General features: G+C 47.3%; 1 protein-coding gene across 2 annotated transcripts in view; it reads left to right on the top strand.

Moving 5' to 3' along the window:
• The window catches only part of LOC146198822 (A disintegrin and metalloproteinase with thrombospondin motifs 7-like), a 110,152-nt gene that overhangs the window by 27,794 nt on the left and 57,383 nt on the right, over positions 1 to 24,975 (top strand). For both annotated transcript variants that reach the window (XM_084594310.1, XM_084594309.1), the window contains exon 2: positions 18,333 to 18,727. In XM_084594310.1, coding sequence (XP_084450436.1) covers positions 18,333 to 18,727 — 395 coding nt within the window. The remainder of the gene's footprint in view (positions 1 to 18,332; positions 18,728 to 24,975) is intronic.

Genomic DNA, 24,975 nt, shown 5'->3' with positions numbered 1-24,975 from the left:
CCCGCCACTGCTCAAGCAAGGGTCAATTTGTCAGCCCTGTCATTGGTAAGAATTGCAACGCTCCCACGTGCGCTAGTCGAGAGGAAACGAAGGAGAGATTGCGAACTGAATTGGATGACGATTGCCGGCGCCAGCAACATTGTTTTCTTTCTTTTGAATAACATTTTTCTTTTTTTATAGTAAGTCACTTCCACCATCAGTTGAAATGTCAGGAGGTCAGGAGATAATTTTTCCCCTCCTAGTTTCTCGGCTCGTATTGCACATATATTTATTTAGAAAATATAAAGTATTTCACGCTCTTTAGGCGTCCTTGCCTCCAAGGCGTTTCTATAGCGGGATACTGCTTGAACCTTGCCGACAACAGCGCATGGCTCGGAGAAATTACTTCGCTAAACAGTCGGGGCAGTAAATGGAATAAACATTTTAATCTTTTGTTTTGTCAAAGAGTATGGGGCATCAGCATTTTTGCCTCTTCCGACTAGCTTCTTGTTTAGGCAACAAGGTAAAATTAGCCAGAGATCATTTCCTTGTAACGATGATAACACAGTGTGAGTCTTTCATCGATGCGAGATGAACTTGATCACTGCAGACTTAAAGCCACCATTGCGTTGGACCACCGGTGTGTCACGTTGTGTATTCTCGCAGTGCAGCCACGAACACTAATTCATGCGGTGAAGCCGTAGGACAGCTCCAGTTAAGAGAGCCCGTAACGACCACGCATGCCGTTTCGGTATTTCCGTACCTTTAATGGTCCAACCAATTTTGGTTCACCGGTGGCTCCCTGATAAGTAATGCTGCACCAAGAAAATGCGACCAAAAACCAATGGTCCACGAGTCATAGCGAGGGATTAGGGCTACGAAAATCGTTGTCGCTGACAACGTGTTGTGTCCGATCAGGATGGAGTTGGTGACTTACTGTCAGCTTAACACTAGTGAACAGTAAATAAATACACAGCGAAAAACAGTGAAACATTTTTTTATGAACGAGATTACATGTGTACTTGAGAGAGAGAGAGAGACTTATAGAACTCAACTTAGCTGCTGCAGCTAAGTTTTTCGTACAAAGTGTCATTCTTGGGGGGTTAGATTTCACCTGCTTACTTTGCTTGGCCTATGTTGCACAAGATTTCCAGGCCGTAATTCATAGGATGCCAGTGAATATTTATATATGGTGCAGAGGGCATGGTCGGATGAGGCGGATAACTTAGTTTCTAATTGGCAATACTTGACTTACATATTTAATTATTTCAGTGGCAAATTTCTATGAAAGACAGAATTTGTACTAAAAAGGTGAAGCACACTGCACAACCGTGAATGTTTGTAGCTATTGGAATGTGTCGCAATTATACGGTAAGATAATATACCAGAATAGTTTACTGTTTTCTTTTCATTTTCAGCGGAGAGCAGCTACTGCGAGGCCTGTCGTAAGGTTCCTCATAAAAGCCCGAATGGCGAGATTAAAAATGAAATATTCATAAATCGTATTAAACGGTTACCGCGTCACCGTGCAGGATGTGGATGTGCTTGAATATGTACACATAGGATGGTAACGTCTCTAATCAGCTTATAATTGAAGTGCTTAATATTAAGAGACTTTCGAATGGAAATAGTTGGCGTAAGAGTTAGGGGACATTAGTAATCTGCCATTCGCTGATTGCGGATTGCAAAGCAATATCAAGGACTTGGACAGACAAAGCAAACCGACGGGTCTATTATCTACTGTGCTGAATAAAGTTACGTTCAAAGGTCGATAAACAAGGTTACGGTACGTAGCAAGGCACAGGAAATGGTAAGGGAATACTTCTACTCAGGGCAGATAGTACTACAGATCGGGACCTCTAAAATGAAATAACTAAAGGAATATATTGCGATGCAGCGCATTTTGCAACTGCTATGAAATCATGAATGACACTCCAGTAATATCGCTCTAAAGGAAAATACGTACACAACAGCTGTATCTTACCTCTGCGGCAAAAAACGTGGAGACTAACTGAAATAGTTCAACTTAAATTCTGAACAACGCAGAAAGGCATGGAACGAAATATAACAGGTGTAACTTTGGGTGAAGCAAAAAAAAAAAAAAAAAGAAAGAAAGAAAAGACATGCTAGTTACATTCTGGCAGAAATCAAGAAGAAATAAAGGGACATGGGCAGGATATGTAGTGCGAAGAGAGCGTAACCGATTGTCGTTGAAGATGAGATACTGAATTCCAGGGGATGTCATGCGTAACAATGGGTGGCAGAAAGTCAGTTGGGCGGAATATTGCGAAGTTTACGTGGATGAGATGGCCTCAGCTGGCACAGTATGGGGTTAGCCGTAGCTTCCTTTGTTGTGCAGTGGACATGGTCAGGCCGCTGCCGCCGCTGATGATGATGATAATGATGATTATAATCAAGGTACAAGTGAGTTAACCGATCCCGAATGGAGCTGTTTCGATTTTCTTTGAAACCTGAAAGGCAGAAGCGCAGAAGAAAAACGTGGAACCGGCTGGCGCGTTATTTACCGGTGGGGCGTGGGAAAAACGTAGGGAAGCTCTGCACCTCGTAAAGTTTCGCAAGAAAACAGATTTTATCGTGGTGGGAAAAGAAGTTAGAGGCCTAATTTTTTTTTTCGATGAAAACGGCTAACGCCGTAATGAGCACAAGGACTTCCGGCGGAGGAAAAAGTACCTGCGTTCTACATTCACATCACCACGCTTTTCTTTTCCTGTTTTAGGGCATACAATGATATTTTCGAGGTGTGACTTGATATAAATTTTTATTTTGTTGAGAAGCGGCATTACAACATAAACAGTTGATTCGTCCAAAGCATATATGCATTATGCGCGCACACACGCATGAATGTATGTATGTATGTATGTATGTATGTATGTATGTATGTATGTATGTATGTATGTATGTATGTATGTATGCATGCGTGCGTGTGTGTGTGTGTGTGTGTGTGTGTGTGTGTGTGTGTGTGTGTGTGTGTGTGTGTGTGTGTGTGTGTGTGTGTGTGTGTGTGTGTGTGTGTGTGTGTGTGTGTGTGTGTGTGTGTGTGTGTGTGTGTGTACCACCTTTGCCAAAAGTAACTAGGCTGCATGTTCTGTTTCTCACCTGTATTATGAAGCCAATAAAGACTCCCAGAGGAATACAATTCGTTAAGAAGTGAGGACAGGCACTGAACTTTAGTTTTCATATGTTTAAAGCTTTAGATGTAGTATAAATTTACGACCACACGGCAGAGAAGCAACCCTGCGGCCTGGTTACTTTTGGCAAAGACGGTATGTATGTATGTATGTATGTATGTATGTATGTATGTATGTATGTATGTGTGTGTGTGTGTGTGTGTGTGTGTGTGTGTGTGTGTGTGTGTGTGTGTGTGTGTGTGTGTGTGTGTGTGTGTGTGTGTGTGTGTGTGTGTGTGTGTGTGTGTGTGTGTGTGTGTGTGTGTGTGTGTGTGTGTGTGTGTGTGTGTGTGTGCGCGTGCGTGCATGCATGCATGCATGCCTGCTTAAACATTCGGGCCACAGGCGGCCCGCTGGATCCAAATATTTCAACGTTTTTTACGTAAGCACGTGCCAGTTTCGCGAGTCGGCTTTACCGCAAGACTCGTATTCTGACTAAAATAACTGAAAGGCTTGGCCACCGGACGATACACTTTCTCTGCGGAAAACAAAAAGAACTGGCCCCCATAATCACCGCGAACTTGAGCGCCGCCGCGTTGTATTCGACGTGTAGCGAAATATTAATCCAAACGAGGGGCGTCTTGCATTTTGGAACCCAATGGTACGTTGTCGTTGTGACTGGATGCATTCGCATGACACCTGCGGCATCGGGTTCATTAGAAGCAACTGAACGTCCTTCCAAGAAAAAAAAAACGCCAATGTTTTCCCAGTTAAGAAAAAGACAAGTAATTGTGGCATTCTTGGCGCACAGCCAATACCCACCAAACAGAAGCAGAGAGAAAAGGGAGACTGAGAAGGGCACAGTGGAGGGCTCGGAATTAATTTCAGCAACCTGGGCTTCTTTATATTCCACTGATGTCTTTCAGCACACGGTGAGCCTGCATCGAAATTTGTTTCGAGTAAAAGAAAGGCCGCTAGGACAGTTTTGCATAATTTTTATTCTTGTAGTAAAAATCCACTTTAAGCCGTTTTCTTTATATACCGATCGACGTCTGTCCGACGGCAAATGACTCATTTGTGGCTGAGAAAGTTGCATTACAATTTTGTTTTCGCCAATCATTAAGGCTCGTGACGTCCATATTGAAAATATCTGGTTGCCGCCGATTTGAAATGAATGCTGATGTAGGCTCGCCTCAGGGATCCGAGGTAAAGAAAATCGATGTCGCCTCGAACAGTTCCGTTTTTGTTTTCTTTTCTTTTTTTAATAAGAGGAGGGAGTTACCTTTAGCTTGTAAATTTTTCGTTTTCGGTGATAGTGAGTCTCTCTGTCACGAGAATGTCGCGCTGTATCGACACAGGCCAACAGATATAAATTTATAAATTTGCTATCAGCGTCACTTTATAGTGCACCGACATCGCCCAGCATGCGGGCTTTCGCATTTCGGCTGCATGGAAATGCGGCCGCCGCGGCGTCTTCTCTTCTGTCCAACTGTGTTCTCGCATGTTGTGCAATTCGTCCTCAGGATTCGATCCCGCGACCTCGCGCTCAGTAGGCGAACGCCATAAAGGCGGCGCCGCCGTGGCGGGAACCTTTGTAAACCTAGCCACCTTCCACCGCGCCATAAAGGTAGCGGGATCAGAATGACGCTCACGTCCTCCGCCCGCATCCGCGCATTGTTTTCCGATGATGCTTCGTCGCGCGATCCTGATCGACGCCCTTGCGCGCGCCGTTGGTGGGCCGGATCTCTTTTTCCTTATCTCAGCGCTATCTACGAAACCGTTCTCTTCCTCCTCCTCTCCTTCTTCCTTTAGAGTGCCCCCGAAGTTTATCCGCACCCTACTACGCACGTGCAACCTCTCAGCAGTGCGCACGCCGTGGGTGCCGGCCGGCAGGCACGACACACGTGCCGTCCGGCGTCGCCGATGCAGTGGTGGTAACCCCGGGAGGATGCGGCGCCTGCGAGTCGCCGCACGAAGAAGGGATGCTGCGCTTGCGGCGGCCCTTCTTTTCGGGAGCCTAATTGGGCGCCGCGCGGAGGGCTGGCCCGAACAGCCTTTTGTAATCAACATTCTTCGCCCCTCTCCTGCTGTCGTTCAGCTGGTCGGCTTCGCAGAGCGGCGCCGCTGCCACCGACGACGCCGTGGCGGCGCGTCCGAGTGGACCGTTCGGCGCCGTTGCAAGCGGCAGGAAACGAGATCCGGAAGGCCGTTGTTTTTGTTATCAGCGCCCGGGTGTTGCGCTGGAGCGCTTGCTTGCTTTGCCGCTTACCTATTGCGACAACTACTGCTCGAACACCTGTCCTCATCCCGTGTGTCAGTTATTATTTTTGTTTTTTTCAGTTTTGCTTCCGCGATGCTATACTGAAGGTGCGCATTTCGTAGCTTGGTAAGGGTTCGCTGAGATCGCTTGCACCTACCTTGGTATGCGCCTGCTGCAATCGCTTGACGTAGTAAAGGCGCTTTTTGAATTTAGATGGGATGCTTTTCGTCGCCGGAAACAAAAGTAAGAAGAAGAGCTTACCTTACTTGTGCCCCTCTCTCGTAAAACGGATTAGTGTTTTTTTTTTTTTTTTTTGCGAAGTTTATTGCCTCAGGGCATAAAAGGAATGTTATGATGGATGAAGGGTGTGGTCAAATAAATGAAAAAGGTTGGCTGATGCAATGAAATCGAGGAGTGAACGATGATGCGGTCCCAGTGTCCAAACAGCATATGACTGCGGATTATGGGGGGAGAGGCCACCAGGTGCCGGATCCGCGTTGGCTTCAACGCTGGACAATCCCACAGTAGGTGATGGATGTCAGCTTCTATATTTCTTGACTTGCAGATGGGGCACCCAGGGTGTGGATATAAATACCGAAATTGTGGCCACTTTCGGATCACTGCTGGTGTTAGGGCCACCCCAACTCTAATCCTCCGAAGCGCCACCTCCTCTGCACGGGTTAGACCGCGGGGGAGGCTTACCGTACACGGAGGTATAAGAGCACGTGTACGGCGCCGGAGGTGCTCCTTTCTTGTTAAAAGCAGGGTGGCATTGTCCAATTTTATGAGGTTTGGCGATGCCGATGTTGAGTTTGAAAGGCGGGTCGCAGAATCTACTTGGCTTTGAGCACTTAAAAGATCACGCGGGGTCCATTCAATACGAATTGGATTTGGTATGCGAGCCGCTAGACTGTGTATGTTCTGGCAGATTTCCGGGCTACTACTAACTCGTCTAAGTAGCTTTGTCACCTGGAGAGCATCTGTACGTATGATAATATGGGCCGTGGGAAGCATGGGAATGGCGGTCACAGAGCGAAGCGCCTCTTGCACTGCAAGCAGTTCCGCACAAAAAGAAGATGGAGGTTCCGGTAATTGAAATGTTGTCGTCTTGTTCAATGAAGATTTGCTAGGACAGTAAACTGCTGTTATCACTTCACAGGCTTTGATGCTTGCGTCGACGTAAATTATAATGGAACCATGTGGCAAGCGGGCGTCTTGTTCCATAATTCGGTCGCGAAGTGACGCCGCCGTTTCTTGTGTTCTTGGTCGGCGTAAATCAGTTGGCTTGTTATCGCTCAGCTGTACAAAACGCCAAGGAGGAAGAACTGGCAGTGGCGGTGGTATTATTGAATGTTTCGAAGCATAAGCCTTCAGAGCGCACGTTGCGTGAGAGAGTGTCGCCTTAAGCTTGCGTGCATCACGTCGTTGCTGCACCAGTTCATCTATTGTGTTTAGTTGTGCGTTTTCTTGGAGCGCCACGACTGGTGTAATGCGAGGGAGGCAGGTGATGACCCTCATTGCCTCTCGATTTATAGCCTCAAGTCGATACCATTGTGCTTGTCAAATGCTGAAATTGGGCTTGATAAACAAGGCGCGGTTGCACAACTGCCCTCACCAACTGTCTCGCAACATCTGAGCGAGCGCCGCCCATTTTTGGAGCAATGCGTCTAATTAAACCCAGTGTCTGTAACGCCTGTTTTTTAGCGCCAGACAGCCATGTAGTTCCAGTTCCTGACTCATGAGTTGTTAAGCCCAATATTTTTACTGTTGGACTTTCCTGAAGTGGGGTTCCGGATAGATGTAGACGAATAGGAGTTGCCGATAGTTTACTGCGGCCCCAGCGGTTGGCGACTGATATGAACGTAGTTTTACTGGCGGAAAGTTCAAGGCCAATGGAAGATGCACATGTGCACGTAATATCTAAAGCTGATTGCAGGGCCGATGATTGAGTCAGTAGGTCGTTGTGTGTGCTCCACACCGTGATGTCATCAGCGTATATTAAGAATTTAACATCAGAAATTTCATGTAACCGCCATGCAAGTGAGATAAACGCAATATTAAATAATGTTGGTGACAACACCGATCCCTGGGGTACGCCGCGAAGAGGGACAAATGATCCTATGGCCTCGTTATTGAGGCGTATTGCAAATTGTCTACTTTCAAGGAAAGATTTTACAAAATTGCGTACTCTAAGGGGTAAATGAAGCATGTCAATTGAATCCAGAATGGCAGCATGACTGATATTATCGTAAGCCTTTTCTACATCCATGGCGAGGACGGTGCGTACATTGTGGCTGCGTGTTGATGATAATACGGAGGACGCCAAGACAGCCAATCCGTCTTCTGTGCCTATAGATGGTCGAAAGCCAGTCTGGGCCGTGTGGTAGAAACCGTGATGTTCAAGCCACCACGAGATTCGTGTGGCGAGCATTTTCTCAGCAATCTTGCAAATTGTTACCGTTAAGGAAATAGGTCGAAAGTTGCTTAGGTCTGTTGGTGCTTTCCCCGGCTTTGGAATAGGGATCACAATAGCCGATTTCCAGCTGTCTGGTTTCTCGAGCACTTTGCACTGATCCATGTATCATATTAGGTTAGGCTAAGCTTTTTGTGGCGGCAAAGGCTCCGAGGCGCGGTGCCACCCCACTCGGGCTCGACGCCTGAATGTCCGCAAGAGAGTAGGGATGAAGTGAAAGTGATGTAATGCATCGTTTTCACTTTATTGGGTGGAGATGAACTTCCCAAAGGGGCTCACGGGCTCTCAAAAAGGCCAGTTGGCTACTGTATTTACGCATAGTAGCTTACGCAAACAGACGCATGATGACGAGAAACGACGGGATATACGATAGCATATGACCTCTCGTCACACGCTATCGTCCGCATCAAACGCTAGAAACCGATCACAACGTTCACTACGCATGTGTTCACCCAAATCGCTTGTTTTCGAGAGCATGGTTTAGCGGTTCACACTGCGGACGCGACTTAGCACGAAGGAAGTTTTGCTGAGATGACACTGCATTATGCTTATCCAGAACCGCGATGGATAGAGACAGAGTTTGCGCCCGCACTCGTCTCCTTTCATGCAGAGCGTTTGAGTTAGTGGGGTTTAACGTCCCAAAGCTCTCAGGCTATGAGAGACGCCGTGGTGGATGACTCCGGAAATTTCGACCACCTGGTGTTCTTTAACGTGCACTGACATCGCACAGCACACGGGCGCCATGCTTTTCGCCTCCATCGAAAAGCGGCCACCGAGGCAGGGATTCGATCCCGCGTCCTTGGAAACAGTAGTCGAGCGCCGTAACCACTGCGCCACCCCGGCGGGGTATACGTACCTTCATGCAGAGCGCGTGCCGGTCGTAGTCAGTTTGGGTTTCTAAATGGTTTGATAAGAGGATGAGAAGGAGGTAATGAAGAAAGCGAATGCGAGTCTCATTCTGAGTGGACATGCATCCGAAGCCGGCTTTCTAATAATAATAATAATAATAATAATAATAATAATAATAATAATAATAATAATAATAATAATAATAATAATAATAATAATAATAATAATAATAATAATAATAATAATAATAATTTACTGGCAACAAATTAAGATAATCAACCCGTTTAAGCATACATGCTTCTGAACGGAGGTTGTGATGTGTGCACATTCACGTATAGTGTGCATACTTGCGAGGCTGGCGAGACGTCGGAAACAGGAAGGGAATGAATACATTTAGCACAGGTAGTGCCCGCAGATCCGGATCACGAAAGAGATATAGCTTGAACAATCAGATTCTGATGGGGCGCATTCGACAGGAAGAGGAAAATATATAATAGCTGTATCTTATCGGTACTCACCTATGGGGCAGGAACTAATTGTCACGAAAACGATTCTGCTTAAATTGAGGACCACGCAGAGAGACATGGAACGAAAAACGGTACGAGTAACGTTAAGATGTAGGAAGCATGTTGAATGGGCAATGGAACAAACTTCACGACATTCTAGTAGAAATCACGATGAATGAAAGGGCATGGGCAGGTCATGGAATGCGAAAACAACGTAACTGACGGTCCGTAAGAGTGACAGGTTGGTTTCCAAGGGGAGGCATAGCATTACTGAGGCGACGGAAAGTTGAGCGGGCGAATGAAGGCTCGCGGGACCAGGTGGACGCAGCCGGCACAGGACCGGGTTAATTGGAGGAATATGGGAGAAGCCTTTGTTCTGGTGTAGTTATAGGCTGGTAATGATGATGATGGTGACATGCAAGCAGCTATTACGTCTAGAAGTGCTGGTTGAAGCAAGTCTTACTACAACACGGTCCGAGTACAGTGTTGGACCCGCACTCACTATTCGTTGCGTTTATGGCGCAGTGCAGGTATACGTCCTATCCACACATATATCTGTGCAGATATAATAGACACCCCCAGAAAATTGCAGTGGGTTTTCCCATGCAAAACGCTCACTCACTCACTCACTCACTCACTCACTCACTCACTCACTCACTCACTCACTCACTCACTCACTCACTCACTCACTCATCCACTCACTCATCCACTCACTCACTCACTCATCCACTCACTCACTCACTCACTCACTCACTCACTCACTCACTCACTCACTCACTCACTCACTCACTCACTCACTCACTCACTCACTCACTCACTCACTCACTCACGATAAGCTGGAGCTTATCATCACATCTTCAAAGACGAATTGTTGACCTAAATCTCTGCAGCTGATCGGGTTCAATGGAGCAATGTTTTTCTTTTTTTTGCACCCCGCCGGGGTGGTGCAGTGGTAAGACGCCCGACTACTGTGCCGGAGTACCCGGGTTCGAACCCGACCACGGCGGTTGCGTTTCGATGGAGGCGAAACGGAGTGGCGTCCGTGTGCTGTGCGATGTCAGTGCACGTTAAAGAACCCCAGGTGGTCGAAATTTCTGGTGTCCTCCACTACGGCGTCTCTCATAGCCTTAGTCGCTTTGGGACGTTAAACCCTACAAGAAAACCAAACCTTTTTTTGCCTCCGATTTTACATAATAAAAATATTTTTGGTCGTTTTTCTGTCTCCACTTGTCTATTACCTAGACGTACTGCTATTTTAAGCTGCTAAGGAGGTGCCGCCCAGAAATTTTCCGATGTTTTCTTTTCACTGATTGCCTCACTTTCAAGGCATGTCACTGCTGTCGTCAGCTGGGCAGAATCATGTGTGCTGACTTGGCTGGTAGTACTGTGTCAACAGAGGCCACCGCGCCCAGCAAGACGTCATCGACCGTTGTGGGGGAGGAGTCGCAGGTGGCTCTGCCACTGTAAACCCAGCATGTACACAACCAACGCACGCACACACCGGAGTCCATTCAGCGACGCGCGGCTTGCACCGTCAACAGGCGCCCCCCCTCTTGTGTATAGTAAAAGGCGCCGGCGGGGAGGACGATAAACCAGGCACTCCATGCTAATCGGCCCACAGAATGGCCGCTTATCTGACGGACAGGAGTTGGCTCTTTTTCTTTTTCCCCTTGTCAGGAAGTTGCGTTATGCGTAAATAACTGCACACGTTTTTTTTACGGGGGGGGGGGGGGGGGGCAGATTTACAGGGTACTTTTTTTTACAGGACGTGTGTTTGTCACAGCGATGGACTGGTCAGGTCAGTTTGAAGCAATGTTTTACGCGATAATTAAGGCTTTCGTTCAGTGGAAAAATCTGGCAGTGTTTGAATCTGCGTCCTGTTAATTAGCATCCATTAGGATGATTGTGTAACAGCAAGATACCGCACACTGTACGAATTTAGAACAAACACTTTCTTCAGAGTTCTTTGCAGCACGTCCCAAAAGGGAATTGTGTCATTGCAATTCCTGAAACAGTGCTCAATCGTTCCAGTCACATTATACAGACGGCAGTTTACAGAAGATATGAAAAAAAAAAAAAAATCCTATGGAGCCATGTGTTAACAGGTAGGGCTTCGGTGTGTAATTTAAAGAAAAATGTTTGACCGTCGTCTAGCACACACAGTCACGCGACAGCAGTTTTTCACATTCGTACTCTTTCCCCGGAGTCCTTGAAATATGTGCGCAAGCATTCCTACGCGCAAACCTTCGGAATATTTTATTCGGCTCCTCTTTAAGAATGCTGATTGTGGCCAGGTGACACTGAAAGGTAGCGACAGTGAAACGTATTTATTGCGTGACCACGTCGAATAATTCAGAACGCATCTTACGCTCTGAACGTTTGCTAGGGTGATAGATTTAGCTGTACAAGAGTCGTCTTTTATCGTTACGCGATACTGCAGGTCCTCTCTTATGCAACTTCGTATTAACCACGGGACGTCATGGCTGTCAGGATTGGAAATGGACACGTGATGATTACGACAGATGTGTTTATTGATAGAATCAATGTCTTGGGTATTGCAAATTAGAATAGCTATAGCAGAATCTTGGGGAGTGCGTAAATAGCTCTCGGTTTCGTGCTCGCTCTCTTGGAACCCGCACACTGTACACCGAATGGAGGGAAAACGCAATGTTGTCCTTGTGCTGTTCTATGCCAGTGCACTTTAAAAATCCCCAGTGGGTCGACATTACTCCAATTTCTTTATGAGCAGAAATCACAAGCTTGTCTTTGGCAGGTGACATGGCCGAGCACTGATTTGTCGGCGGGTTACGTGACGTCACGAGACCACATTAGATGGCCGAATCGGCAGGTGCTGCCAAATCGGATGGCTCCTTTGCGATGGGAGGGTGAGATAGGAATCTAACCGACGGGGACACTTGTATCCAAGTCAGGCACGATCCTAGGCCAAGCAGGGGCGTTGTACACCTTGGTTATAGCGAGCTTTATATGTATATGTGTATCTTATGCTCTTTCACGTAATATAGTTGCCTATGACTGCGTGCGAAAGAATATTGTGAGGCAATAGCTAGAAGCACAAATTACGGGATTTGTGATTGAACTATTGGCAAGGTGCATGTACGCGAACAACGGCGATCTAGAACGGGATCGGCTGAGAGGAACCATAAGGCTGTCGAGTCTTGCATAGCCTTAAAAGCGGAGCTCAAGTGTCCCCCCTCCTTTTTTCTTCGCAAGCTGTGAGACAGTTACTGCACCAGAAATACCATTAGCGTGATATATTTTTACCAGGTATCAGGCATGAGTCGTGCATAATCATACATTCAATGTATGACTACACATGCCATGATTTCTACCACCAGCACACCAAGTGCCAAGGAAGTTTGACGACCACGCGTTGAAAACTGGCGAAACGCTGCGACGGGATAATTATGATTTTGCATAAAAAGGATAGAATCGTACGTCACGTTGCGATATGTTATGTTATGGTATGGTATGGTATGGTATGGTATGGTATGGTATGGTATGGTATGGTATGGTATGGTATGGTGTGATAGGATGTGGTAGGGTATGAGAAACCGCGCAGGAATACTCCGGAATTATTTAAACCACCGGAGTTATTTAGGGTTCAGTGACATGGCACGGCACCCAAGCGTGTTTCGGGCGGACCATATCAGCAGAGGAGCAAATAGTCGTAGACAGGAAGGTGGATGATGTAGAATTAGACTCTTTGAAAGTTAAACTAAACTCATTTCTTTGCCGCAGCTCAGGGCAAGCTACACCATATCTTCTCTACATCATGCTAGTTTGATTAGCAAAAAGTTTGAACAGATGTCAGCAAGTTTCGGGGCGTCGAGAGAAACCGCTTTGTCTTCACTGTTATCCTACAAAAGCGCAGATATCCGAAGTGTTGGAGCATCAGCACGTGTTCTTAATGCTTGCAGTTTGCGGAGGCATGGCGGAGGCTAGACACCCAGGCAGGATAAGAAAAACCCTCCGCGAGGAAACGGGAGGAGAGAAATACCCCAGAATCGGTTGACTGCTTTGGATGTAACTGCGCTGCTATTACTCCTCTCAAAAAAGAAAAAAAAAATTGCTGCTTTTTGTTTCGGTAGCGAAGCCTCAGTCACCGGGGAAGAAAACATTTTCGACCGGAGGATAGACTGTGGCCCTTTAAGCAGCACCTAGATCTAGTTGCCATTATAGAAAGAAAACGGTGATATCGCTGTTTCCGTGATGGTTGCCTTCTCTGAGTGAACTTTTCTCTTAGATCCAGATTGTTTACTTAGAGCTTATTGTTTACTTTAACTGAGAAATAAAATTGCTTTGAAATGAACAATATTTTTTCATGCGTCCGAATTCTTGCTGCAGTGCTCCTTCAGTTTCTTTCGCGCAACATGTTTTCGTTGTTTGTTTGAAGCTTTGCTCGGACATCACAGGGGATATGTTTTGTGAATCGCGTCATCTTTGCTCTGAGCAAAGAGGTTGTGTCAGTTGTAGTGTCTTCAACCAGCAACTATCTGCTTTTCAGTTTGCAGGAAGTAAGAAAGTAATAAAGTTTCCAATACGCCACTTGAAGAAGAACGTGAACAATAGGTTTGGATACGATAAGTGGGATCAAATGGGTTACTATATCCGGTACCTGTCGTCGCGGTCTGTTAACCTGACACGAAGGGAACAATGGTGGGAGCGTTGGTTGCCGCTGCGCACAATGCTTGCTCGCTACATGCGGAGACAGGCAGTGCTATCGTGCTCTTAATCAATGCCAGTCCAGGATGTGAAGTGCAGTGAAGTTGTGCGTTTCATTTTTGTCTCCTTTATTGCTTGCTCTGCACCTCTGATGACATCTGCTGGGCTACACTATGTGTACAGCAAACTTCTCTCTTACGCCAGCTCGCACGGTGTGGTTTTGTACAGTGGCCGTTGCTGCAGACATTAATTGGTGTCAGTATAGAGAGCTTTAGCATAGCGTTATCATATACCCGCCCCCTTCCCCCGCTCCCACCCCCTCGATGGACTAGGTGCAGCCGCTCCTGGTCGGCTGCAACAATCTGTGCATGCCCTGTCGGAGGCTGCAGGCACACGCAGTATATGGTATCTGCATGCGAAAACTCTAAACTTTCGCTCGTACTCGATTTGCGGTTGCAAAAAGTGCATGGCCACTGCCCCCTGTGCAGCGCATACCCTCCAGGGTGGGGCACCGATAAACTCCTCGCACTGCGGCGTAGTGAAGGGGAAAGTTTTGAGGCGGAGAGTGGGTTGGAAGAAGGGAGCTTCCCTTTCCTCCGCTTTGTTGACAGGCTCTCTGGAGGTCAGGTAGGCGCAATCGCGCGGTCGGTATTACACCTACGCAGCGCAGTCCCCCTGTCTGTGCATCGATGCGTACGTGTAGTTGGTGTGTATTCCCCTTTCTCTCCTATTATCTTCATCCATGTAACGAGGTACCCTGGTTTGGGCTAGTCGACTGGGCATAAATCTCGCCACTCCCTCTACATTTCATTTTCCATTTTTCCGCCCATTCCTCCCTTCTTCCTGCTTCTTTAGCGAAAAAAAAAAAATGTAAATGGTGGGAACCATTAGATTCCATACCATTTGGCACCTTCGGGAAATTTTTATTCGGGGGCAAAAAGAATTCAGCGTTGCGGAATGCGTTCAGAGATGACGTCAGTGTTTGGGCACTCGCGAGACCGGCTGTCGAGACACGCCCGCCGCACGCTCCGCGGGAATTCGCGTTGGCTTTCAGTTCATTTCCTATATAATGCACATTTTCCTATAGAATATCTATGAAATATAGGACATCGCCGTATATATATACAGTTATGGGTTTTATGGAACTAAGATTAATACTCGCCTTGTGTTGCGCTTATCACAGTTTTTAGTTCACTTGTTATTTACTCTCCTCTTTGATAACGAGGATCCGGCGACGATATTTGCAGTTGGGTGCGCCCTGCATCACCACCAAGCAACCAAGAAAAGAAAACTAGATCACATCGTACTTTGTAACGTATAGCATATCGCAGCATTGTGTTGCAAAAAAAGTCGCCGCGCTTCTCCCGTTACCTGGTCTGTCGTATCGCTGATTATGTAGAACGTTTTGTTTTTGAAATGAAATTAAGCGTTTTATGTTTCATTACGATAAAGCCGGCTGCTTTCGTGTCAGAGACACTGCCACAAAAATGTCAACGATGGCAAGAAAAATGCGTGATGACTTCATTAAGTGGGCGTATCACGCCCGCAGTAAGCCGAGCATCCACGATGCATCACTGGATGATGCTGCCTCGTCCAAGACTGAGGCCACCACACCTTCAGACAATTGTACACTTGTCGTCCGTCTATATACACTCGCCACTGGCCGACTTTCATGTGGGGCCAGTCTGCCTGGCATTCGTGTCAGAAATGACACGCAACCGTTTGTCTTACAGGTTGGTTTCATGCGTTGGAAACTAGCTTGCGACAGGGATTCGAATCAAAGACATATATACTTTCATTTGAGTTTCACAGCTGTCAACCAGCGCATGCAGCATGTTAGTATATACGTACGAATATGTAAATTCACGCATCGAATCCAATACTAATAGAAAAAAGTTTATTACATGTCGAAAACCTCAATCGAAAACATTTCACCCCCGGGACTCCTATCTCGCTGCGTTGAAGAGCAGCCAACACTTTCACATTCATGCGCCCGTCTTCTGAAATTCTAGAATTTTTACATTTTTTTTTATTTTCTGAAAGTTGCATATTGACTTCAGCCCGTTTCTTTATATTGTAATCTGTTTTAACCTTCCTACACAGTGTTGCGCGCTTAGGTATCATTCATTTCAGTTATTTTTAATGACACCCTATATTTTTGTTCTGCTTACACCAGAATATAGCATAGTATTCGACTGAACACCGTCTGGTGATGATGAAGCATTATAGCAAGGCGAATACTGGGTCACTGCATAACGAAGTGGAGAACTAACGTACATAACGATCAAGGTCTTGGGTTAAGCTTTAGACGCTTTAGGAAGAAGGTTGTGGCTCTGGGGGCGTTTTGTAATCTTCAGAATATTTCGCAATCTTCTCCATAGATATCGCGAAGTGTGCCTTGATGGGTCACTGACCCAAACCTCTAACTTGAATAATTGTAACTGCCGCCTCCTCGACTAATGTCCCGCAGAGCTCGCGCTGGCACTTATTCGCTGAAAAGCAGCCAACATTAGCTGGCGCACCCTATTTCATTGCGACAAGCGGCGTCTGGTGACGCTGTGCTCGCACTCATTAATCTTGGGCTCCTTACTCCTTAGTATACCTGCAACTGTAGCGAATCATGCGACGTATTTTCTTTTAGGTATATTTGATTCGATGCCACTGCTTTCTCAGAAAACCTTGGTGTGGCGTTCAGAATTGGTTCAGTTCAGTCGTTCAGTCGTGTCCGACTCTTCGTGACCCTATGGACCATGTCACGCCACGCTTTCCGGTCTCTCACTATCTTCCTAACATCACATAACTTCATCTGCAGTGCCTCGAGGATGCCATCTAACCATCGCGTTCGCTGCCTACCCCTTCTCCGGCGACCCTCAAGCTTTCCCAACATCAAATCTTTCTCCAGCGACTCCTCTCATCTCATCAGATGACCAAAGTAGCTGAGCTTTAAGTTTAGAATTTGACCCTCCAATGAGCAGTCAGGGTTTCTCAGAATTGGTATGACACCCCGAATTATTGCGTGATAGCGGTGACAGCGTTATAGCAGCGTCGTACACCGATCAAGGTTTCCTCTCCATTCAGTGTGGTCCCAAGTGCGAGGGAATGCCGAGAAAGAGAGCGTGCAAGTTGTCTCCTTCGGGTGCCTGCCGCGCCACGTGACGGTGCGCGTCGTTTGGAAGCTCGCGTGGCACGCGGGCGTACGCAAGAGTGTAAACATTCAGGGGCCATGACGCAATCGGCCGTGACGCGGTGCCGCCGCCTCTGCTGCTTCTGTTTTGGGCCAGCGCGGTGTACGTGACCCGCACTCCAGATGAAACCGCGCTTGCATTTTTCGTTTTCTCCCTCTCTTCGCTCTTCGCGCGCTTTTGGCGCTCTCCTGCGGTCGAGCTGCTGTGTGGGGATCGGCTGCTGGCATTGTTTGACGCCTTTGTTCTTCGAACACCGCGTGGCCTGCTGTCAGTCGTGGGCCGGCCGGCACTCGCGGACACGACTACTGCGGTTGCAGCGCTGCCACCCAGAGGCTGATCGCGTTCTTCGCAAACTGCGATATTGACACACTAGGAGCGTGTTTCGATCGTAAAACAATGATTTATCTAAGCTTTAGTAGCAGGATTTTTTCTCTCATTTTTTTTTTTTTTTAACATGCGGTGACAATCGCTGCATTGCTGCGATCGCTTTCGCGGGGCAAAGGGACAGCGGACGTGTCCGCACGTTGTAGCAGCGAGTGCCGTCACGCTTCGCGAAAATGCGTTTTGGGTACATCGGGTCTACTTTTCGAGAGAGAGAGAGAGAGAGAGAGAGAGAGAGAGAGAGAGAGAGAGAGAGAGAGAGAGAGAGAGAGAGAGAGAGAAAGGAAAACATCCCGTTAACGTACGCATGAAAGGATGCCTTGCTAGTAGAAGAGGGAGCCTGAAGCGCACTTGTACATCTCGCTGCTGTCACTACCGCGAGGGAGGTGGTACCGCCAGCTGAGCGTTCTGTCAGCTTTGTATCGATTATTACAGCCGTAGTATTTCTTGCTTGTGAAGTTGGGGCACGTCGCCTTGTGCGAAAAGACCCTGCCTTTCTCTCTCTCTCTCTCTATTTCTATTGTAAAGCTCCTACGTGTGATCATTACAGAGACTGGGCTTATGGAATGTATGGGAAATTGAAAGTTGCTTTGTTTCTGTTACTTTTGCAGGGTTTGTTAAAAATAACAAAAAATTAAGCATGTACTTCGCGAGCTTCGACTAAACTTCATCGCGGCGCTGCATTTTCGGTGTTTCCGATGAGAACGGACGTTATGGATTGAAATGAAGAGACTGCATGCTGGTAGATAGAACGGTGGACACCGAGCGCGGATGCATAATGGCTGCTTATAGTAGTTATGGTACCGACAGAACTTGCAGCTAAGGGACGAGCACCGTTTTTGAGCCGATTACGGTTCCTCTGACACAGCGCCCTTCTTGGCGTCCCAGATGACCTGCCCGCGGACTCCTCGGCCGTCGTGCACCCTCACAGGGTCACCGCAGGCGGCCGCTTCGTCAGCCATGCGGTGCACCACGCGGCCAACGTGGAGCGTGCCCGTCGCCGCAGGTCCGCCGAAGACGGGGCCAGGGAGCCGCCACGCCTGGGCAGCCTGCATGTTCGCCTGCCGCTGCCGGGCGCCGAGCCGCCGCTGCTGCTGCGCCTGGAGCCCAACGGCCGCTTGCTGGCGCCGGGATTCGTGCTCGAGCGCCGCACGGGGTACGGGCTGTCCCCGATACGCGGCGTGCGCAACCTGACCACCAGGCTGGACGGCGCTGACTGCTTCTACACGGGTTCCCTGCACGGAGGCAACGGCTCTCTGGCTCTGTCCACGTGTAACGGCCTGGTGGGTATAATTATACCTCTGCTCCAGCTGGAGTATTTTTTTTTTTTGTATGATGTTAGACCTGTGCGCGCATACACTAGGGGTTATGGCATAAATAGCTTTCCTGCGGTTTAACGTGCCGAAGCGACTCGGGCTATGTGGAATGTCGTAGTGGAGGGCTCCGACAATTTCGACCACCCAGAGTTCTCTAACGTGCACTGACATCGTACTGTACACGGGTGCCTTACATTTGGCCTCCACAGGAATGTGGCCGCCGCTGAGTTCGGGTCTCCCGGCCGGCTCAGTAGTCGAGTGTCCTATAGCCACTGAGCCACCGCGGCGGGTTCTTTCCGAAGCATTTGCAAGCCTCAGCATACAATGAAGAGTCCTGTCGTTATGCGGCGCCCGGTGTACTACGCTAGGACGCATGAACACAGTGACGTGTCTCGGCGATGGCTGTACTTGCGCACCCACAAATTTCATGCTACGATTGTGGAGACGTGGCTTTGCGTTTTACGGGAGCCTCCATCAGAATGACGAAAACCGCGTGTGTCCTCCTCAGGCAGATGCTAATAATGCATGAAGCTGACTTCAAAAAGGCCTTGCTGCTTCTTATGCTCAATTACTTAACTTCATATTGCACAATATTTTCTTTCACGCGACGTTTTAATTAAAGTAGGCTTTTTGGAAAAAAAAAAAAAATACAGCAGCTAGGGTTACAGGCAGTGATCGACGTTGATTTGCAGCGCCCTGGCAAAGCAGTAAAACTCAGTGGCATGCATGTTAGCATATAGAACTGATTATCGCCGGTATAATTTTGCATGCACACATGAGTGATGTAGTGCGACGATTATAAAACAGCAAAAATAACTAGCAGGGATTTTCGAAGCCAACCTTTGCAAAATGGTTCTGCGATGAATCTGTCGGATTATCTTTATCTTTGCTAGACTCACGGCCTGCACATTTACAAAGTGTTTGCGCAACGTGAGACAAAAGGGCAAACAATGAATACTCCGGAACCAGCGCTGAATGCAGGCCTCTGCTCTCATCCAGTTGCATTTTTTATTTGGCCTTTCTCTCAAAACAACGCTGATTGTAGCGATACGAATGAGCACCAGCTTGTGCAACATCAGCCGCTGCTGCCTTTCGCACTGACGTTTATCCGTCTCTAGAGTTCTCTTTTACGACTCCTGTGTAACCCTATGAAACCGATGAAAGGCGTCTGTAGAACCAAGGGACGCTTTTTGTCCCAAGCATGCCATCAGCGTTAGCCCTTTCAAGCGGCACGATTGATCCCCCACTTTTCAGCGACTTCCTGGTTCAAAAACGGCAAGGACAGCTTCGCTCTCTCTCTTTGCATTGCTTAGTATTCCTCGGCTCCGTGGGAAAGATTAACTTATCTGCCTATTTTGCGACACAGCTAGGCACTCACGCAGCCAGGCGCGCGGTCTCGTTTCGAAACAGCAGCGTTCTCGGCTGTATTTATCGAGCTTAAGTACCGCTCGCTCTCCGCGCCAATTCTGTGCACGTATCTGTATTTTTTATTATCTTTCCTTATGTATCAGAACTTTTTCCCTTGGTGTACATTCAGGGAAATTAATTTGGGCCTTCGTAGTTTTGAAAGGGACAAATCGTTCTATATTTATTTATACTCTTCTTAAAAATGAGCTCTATATGCTCTCCTCTGGATATGCTGAGGTTGTCCTGCAGCATATGAGGCATTTATCGCGGAGGAAGTTGCATTAAAAATTTTCTTTTCCCTCGGCTCCTGCAATTCATACGTGTGGATTCTGAAAGGGACTCCGTGAGTGGTATCTTGAAGCGAAATGTTTTGTGGCCTATCCTCTGAGATTCGCGCCCGGAAAGCTGTGTCGTCGCATTACGGTTTTATTGCGAAGCCCACTGGTGACGACGACGCGGGTATTCGTTTTGTTGTTGTTGTTTTTTTTTTTTTTTACTTATCATTGCTTATAAAACCAAATTTGTCTCTGTAAGTAAAGCGCCTCTGCCGTAATGTAGCGTTTTAGGCCAACTTAGGTTTGTCCTTACTCACATAGTTAAAGCTTAGAAGTCGTGACAAATATCGTTTCATTTTTTTTTTTTTGTCCCAGCAGCGGCAGTTGTGGCATTCGCACGCGCAAGCAGATGTATGTAGCCTTGATGAGCATGTGGCCGGTTATCGCTTGCCAGTGGGTAGCACAAAGGGGAATTAATTTCTTATAGCGGGCTGTCATTCCGTGGCTATAGACCAACACCGTGTTTACAAACAAAGGGGGCGCTCGCGGCGTCGCAGCCGACTGGGGGTGAAAAATAGGGTTAGCGCCCATATGAATACATGGAACCGAAATATTTCTAAGCAGTTTTCTCATTTCACAGGGCACCTGTGATGTCGTTATTCAGTACAAAGCAACTATGGACATCCTACAACAGATCACGAAAGTATGAAATCTCATTACCGAGGCGAAGTATTTTTAAAATACCGCGAAACGTATGGGGGTGCAAGTTGGGAGGGCGACCCGTAGAAATGCATGTAAACACAACTTACTGGAACATTTTTCTGATTTCACAGAGCATCATAAGTGGTGGCCGGTCGTTAAACATTGACCAGCGCGTTGAAGAAGTGTGTGATAAAGTAGGGTGCGTCATTACGGAGGCAGTCCACTTTTAAAACTCTCCGAATAACCTGTGTTATGAATCCAGACACCGCCAAAAGGCAAGCTGGGTGTAGCGAATCACGCAGTTTTGCTTACAGTCTGATATGCTGGCGCTTAGGGTAAATAAGCTTGATAATACTGCCGCTCCAGTGATACGTGCTAGACAGAATTACATTTAAAAAGCAGTTGTAAAACGCCATACGACAATATGAACCGAACGAGATTCGCGCATTGCAGCAGACGACAGCGTATCTGGCGGTACCCACCGCGGCCGCCTCCAGCTACTGTTAGCGACAGCGCCGGTGGCGCATTGCCGTCTGCAACTGTGCGCGGTCAGTTTATCGTGCTATGAACTGTCCCGCAAGTCGTCAGACTTGCAAGGGAGTGTAGTGTGTCATACAGCATGATGTCAGGGCGTGATACAAGACGTTCACCAAAAAATGAGAAGGGTTCAACGCTGCTGAACCGAGCAAAATGTTGCGGTAAGTTGTGTTTACATGTGTTTCTATGGGTCGCCCTCCCAATTCGCACCCGCATACGTTTCGCGGTGTTTTAAAAATACTTCGCCTCGTTAATGAATTTTGATACTTTTGTGATCTGTTCTAGGATATTCATGGTTGCTCTGTACCGAATAACGACATCACAGATGACCTGTGAAATTAGAAAACTGCTTTGGAGTATTTCGCTTCCATGTATTCCTATGGGCGCTAAGCCTATTTTTCACCCCCAGTCGGACCACGCTGGCGATAGAAGCGCCACCGCATCGTGCTTACGTCACAGATCGGTGTTGGTCTATAAATTGCAGTGTAGTGCACATCACTGCAAAGAGCGCTTTGGGCGACACGCCGTCACCTATACGTCTGCGTAACCGTGCGCTAATCTGCAGTTGCGAAATTTGAGGTTGAAAGCTTTGTATCTCTTGAAGGAAGGAGAAAACAGCCGAATGAGCTTCAGCTCCGTAGATGACTTTTAAGTACCGCAAAGAGCACTCAAGTGTTATCTCACGTCACATCTGAGTGACGCGCGAAGGAAAATTTCGCCAGAGTTCTATCTCCTTTCTCAACTACCCGCCCACGAACGTGCTCACCTCTCGTCTCGTGCAAGAGAATCGGTCGGCGGATACCATCTTATGTTCGCCGACACAACGGAAGCCATACGGCGAAACACTGAGCCGGCCGATGTATTCAAAGGAAGAGAAGAAGCCTTGGAAATGCACGGCGCAGAAGTGCTCCGTGCCCGCTTAATGGCCATCCAGCCTATGTCTGGGCCCCCTTTCATGTTCTGTGTGAGGAGTGCGAAGACTGAAACAGCATTAAACGAAGAAAAGGAGGAAGCAGGAGAATCTTTAAACGCTCGGCGTCCCGCTTCCTCCTAGCTGTGCACTGTTTGGCGCCAGTCCATTCCGCATGTTCCTCTTCTTCGCTCTTTTCTAGCAACCCGTTCATCACTACAGCAATATGTGACGACGTGGCAGGCATGAATCGGTCGACTCATCAGGGTGTCGCTATCGTCCTCAAACGAAAAATGGTTCATGTCCAGTGTGGGTAATGGGCCAACTCGAACGTGATGTACTTTGCAGAAACTTAGAGGCAAAAATAAAGCTGATTTAATAAGTTAATTTAAGTTGTTTTTTTTTACTGGTGGTTGATGGATTTTTTTATTTTTTTAATTTGTATTATTATTATTATTATTATTATTATTATTATTATTATTATTATTATTATTATTATTATTATTATTATTATTATTATTATTATTATTATTATTATTATTATTATTATTATTTTGCAGGCAGGAATGGGAAAGTATAAAGCCTGAGAAGAAATAAATGGTGGGGCATGAGGTCTAAAATAAATATGAATAGAGGAACGTCTTTGGCATCACGGGAATCGGCTAACGGAAATTTTGTAAGGCGCATTCCTGTTTCTATGTCTAAGCGTACTAAGCTCGAAAGGAAAGCGTCGAGGATGACCAATAATGTTTCGCCATCGTATCTCCGCCGGCACGTGTGGGCATGGCGATCACGTCACGGACGTGCCGCTGCTCTTGTACTTTGTACGGCCTGGCAGTGCTTCCGGGTAACGGGGCACGAAGTGAGAGGGTGAAGGGTAGGGACTACGCGCGAGATCGAGCGATAGCCCCCTATCGAGACAACAAGCCGGTGGCGACGAGCGGCCGGCGTTGTCCGAGCGACCTTGAACGGCGTTTAGCCGTGAAAACAGAGCACGCCGGCGCCGCTCGCACGAGACCCCTCTTCACGTGGAGAGAGACGCGCTGTTTGGCATCGCTGCTGACGATCGCCCGGTTGGGTGACGCATATACGCGGAAGCGACATCGTTGGGTAACAGCGTCGTACTACTGCGCAGCCAACCGACCGTCCGAGCATCGCCACAGTTCAGTTGTTTCTTTTGTGTTTGCCGGCGTTCTACCTTTGTCGCCGTCTCAGTCCCTGTGCCGTTCGCTTCAGAGGAGGGCGGATCTCGTGATCTTCACGGAGGAGCTGTTCCGCATATGCACCTGTACAGCAGCGTGTTTATACTATTCTGCAAACTGTGCGCATCTAGTCTTGCTTGCATACTTGCTGACTCTGAATGACTTGCCGCTTTTTGTTTGCTTCATTGGTTTTAGTGCGTCTGTGTTAGATGCCACATAGCGGAGAAAAGCCGGTGTCCCGCATATTGGTGTGTACACCTTCCACTTGCAAAGGCGAGCACGTTGCGTAACGTATCTGGGGAAATCCTCCTTTTTTCCACTTGCAGGTGAGAAGCCGCAACGTTACCGCCGCGTGAACAACAACAAAAACGATTTTGTAAAATTGATAATTGCCAACAATGACCAATATCGGACCAGAAAAAATGAAAACGAACCAGAAAGGCTCAGCCAAAATTAAAATTGCCAGTAATGACTCGGCGAAAAGCACAGCCAAGTTTCCCAGTGGTTAGATAAGCAAAGCTGACCCAAGGAATCTAGCATTAAAGGGAGAGTTATAGAGCCAATTAAAAATAAGGAGAAGACCTACTGCTAACGCAATGCACAACATTATGATAATTAACCGACCCAGTTACTTTTTATTTTGCTTACTCCTGTGTGTCGTCGTGACAGGGTATGTGCACAACACCTTACGCGCGCACCGACCAAATTTGGAACGGTGTCCGGAACTACAGCTGTTAGCAATGCGAAGGAAGCCCAGGAAAGCCCGTAGGTTTGTTCACTGCGTTAGTGAAGAACGTTGTATTCGAAGCATCAGCGGCTGGAGTGGCGTATGAAATATTTTTATACAGCACTTTCTCGCCAAGCTTATAAAAGATGCCGTGTTGTTTTGCTCTCATATTTTTGTCAGTTTCTACAGGTATATTTTTTTGTTGTTGTTGTTGTTGTAGTTGAAGCCGTATTTTGGCAGGACCGGTGTCTCGTGTGGGGAGCCGGGAACGTTCAGAATAATTAATGGCTAAGTTCGAATTCGCCTAGGCGACACTATAGTTCAGCCTCGATTCTTCCACGCTTGTTTAGCCTCAGTTGCCTCTACTCTCTTGTGCACTCGGTAACCAGTCGGTGCATATCTTTTTGCTTCTTCTGGGTGAGACGTTGATTCATCTTTTCTGGGAAATCCAAACA

Source organism: Amblyomma maculatum, chromosome 2 (genome assembly GCF_055883805.1).
Source record: "Amblyomma maculatum isolate TAMU_Amacu chromosome 2, ASM5588380v1, whole genome shotgun sequence".
Lineage (NCBI taxonomy): Eukaryota > Metazoa > Arthropoda > Arachnida > Ixodida > Ixodidae > Amblyomma > Amblyomma maculatum.
The sequence above is the reverse complement of the archived record's forward strand: the minus strand, read 5'-3'. Positions and strand labels throughout refer to the sequence as shown.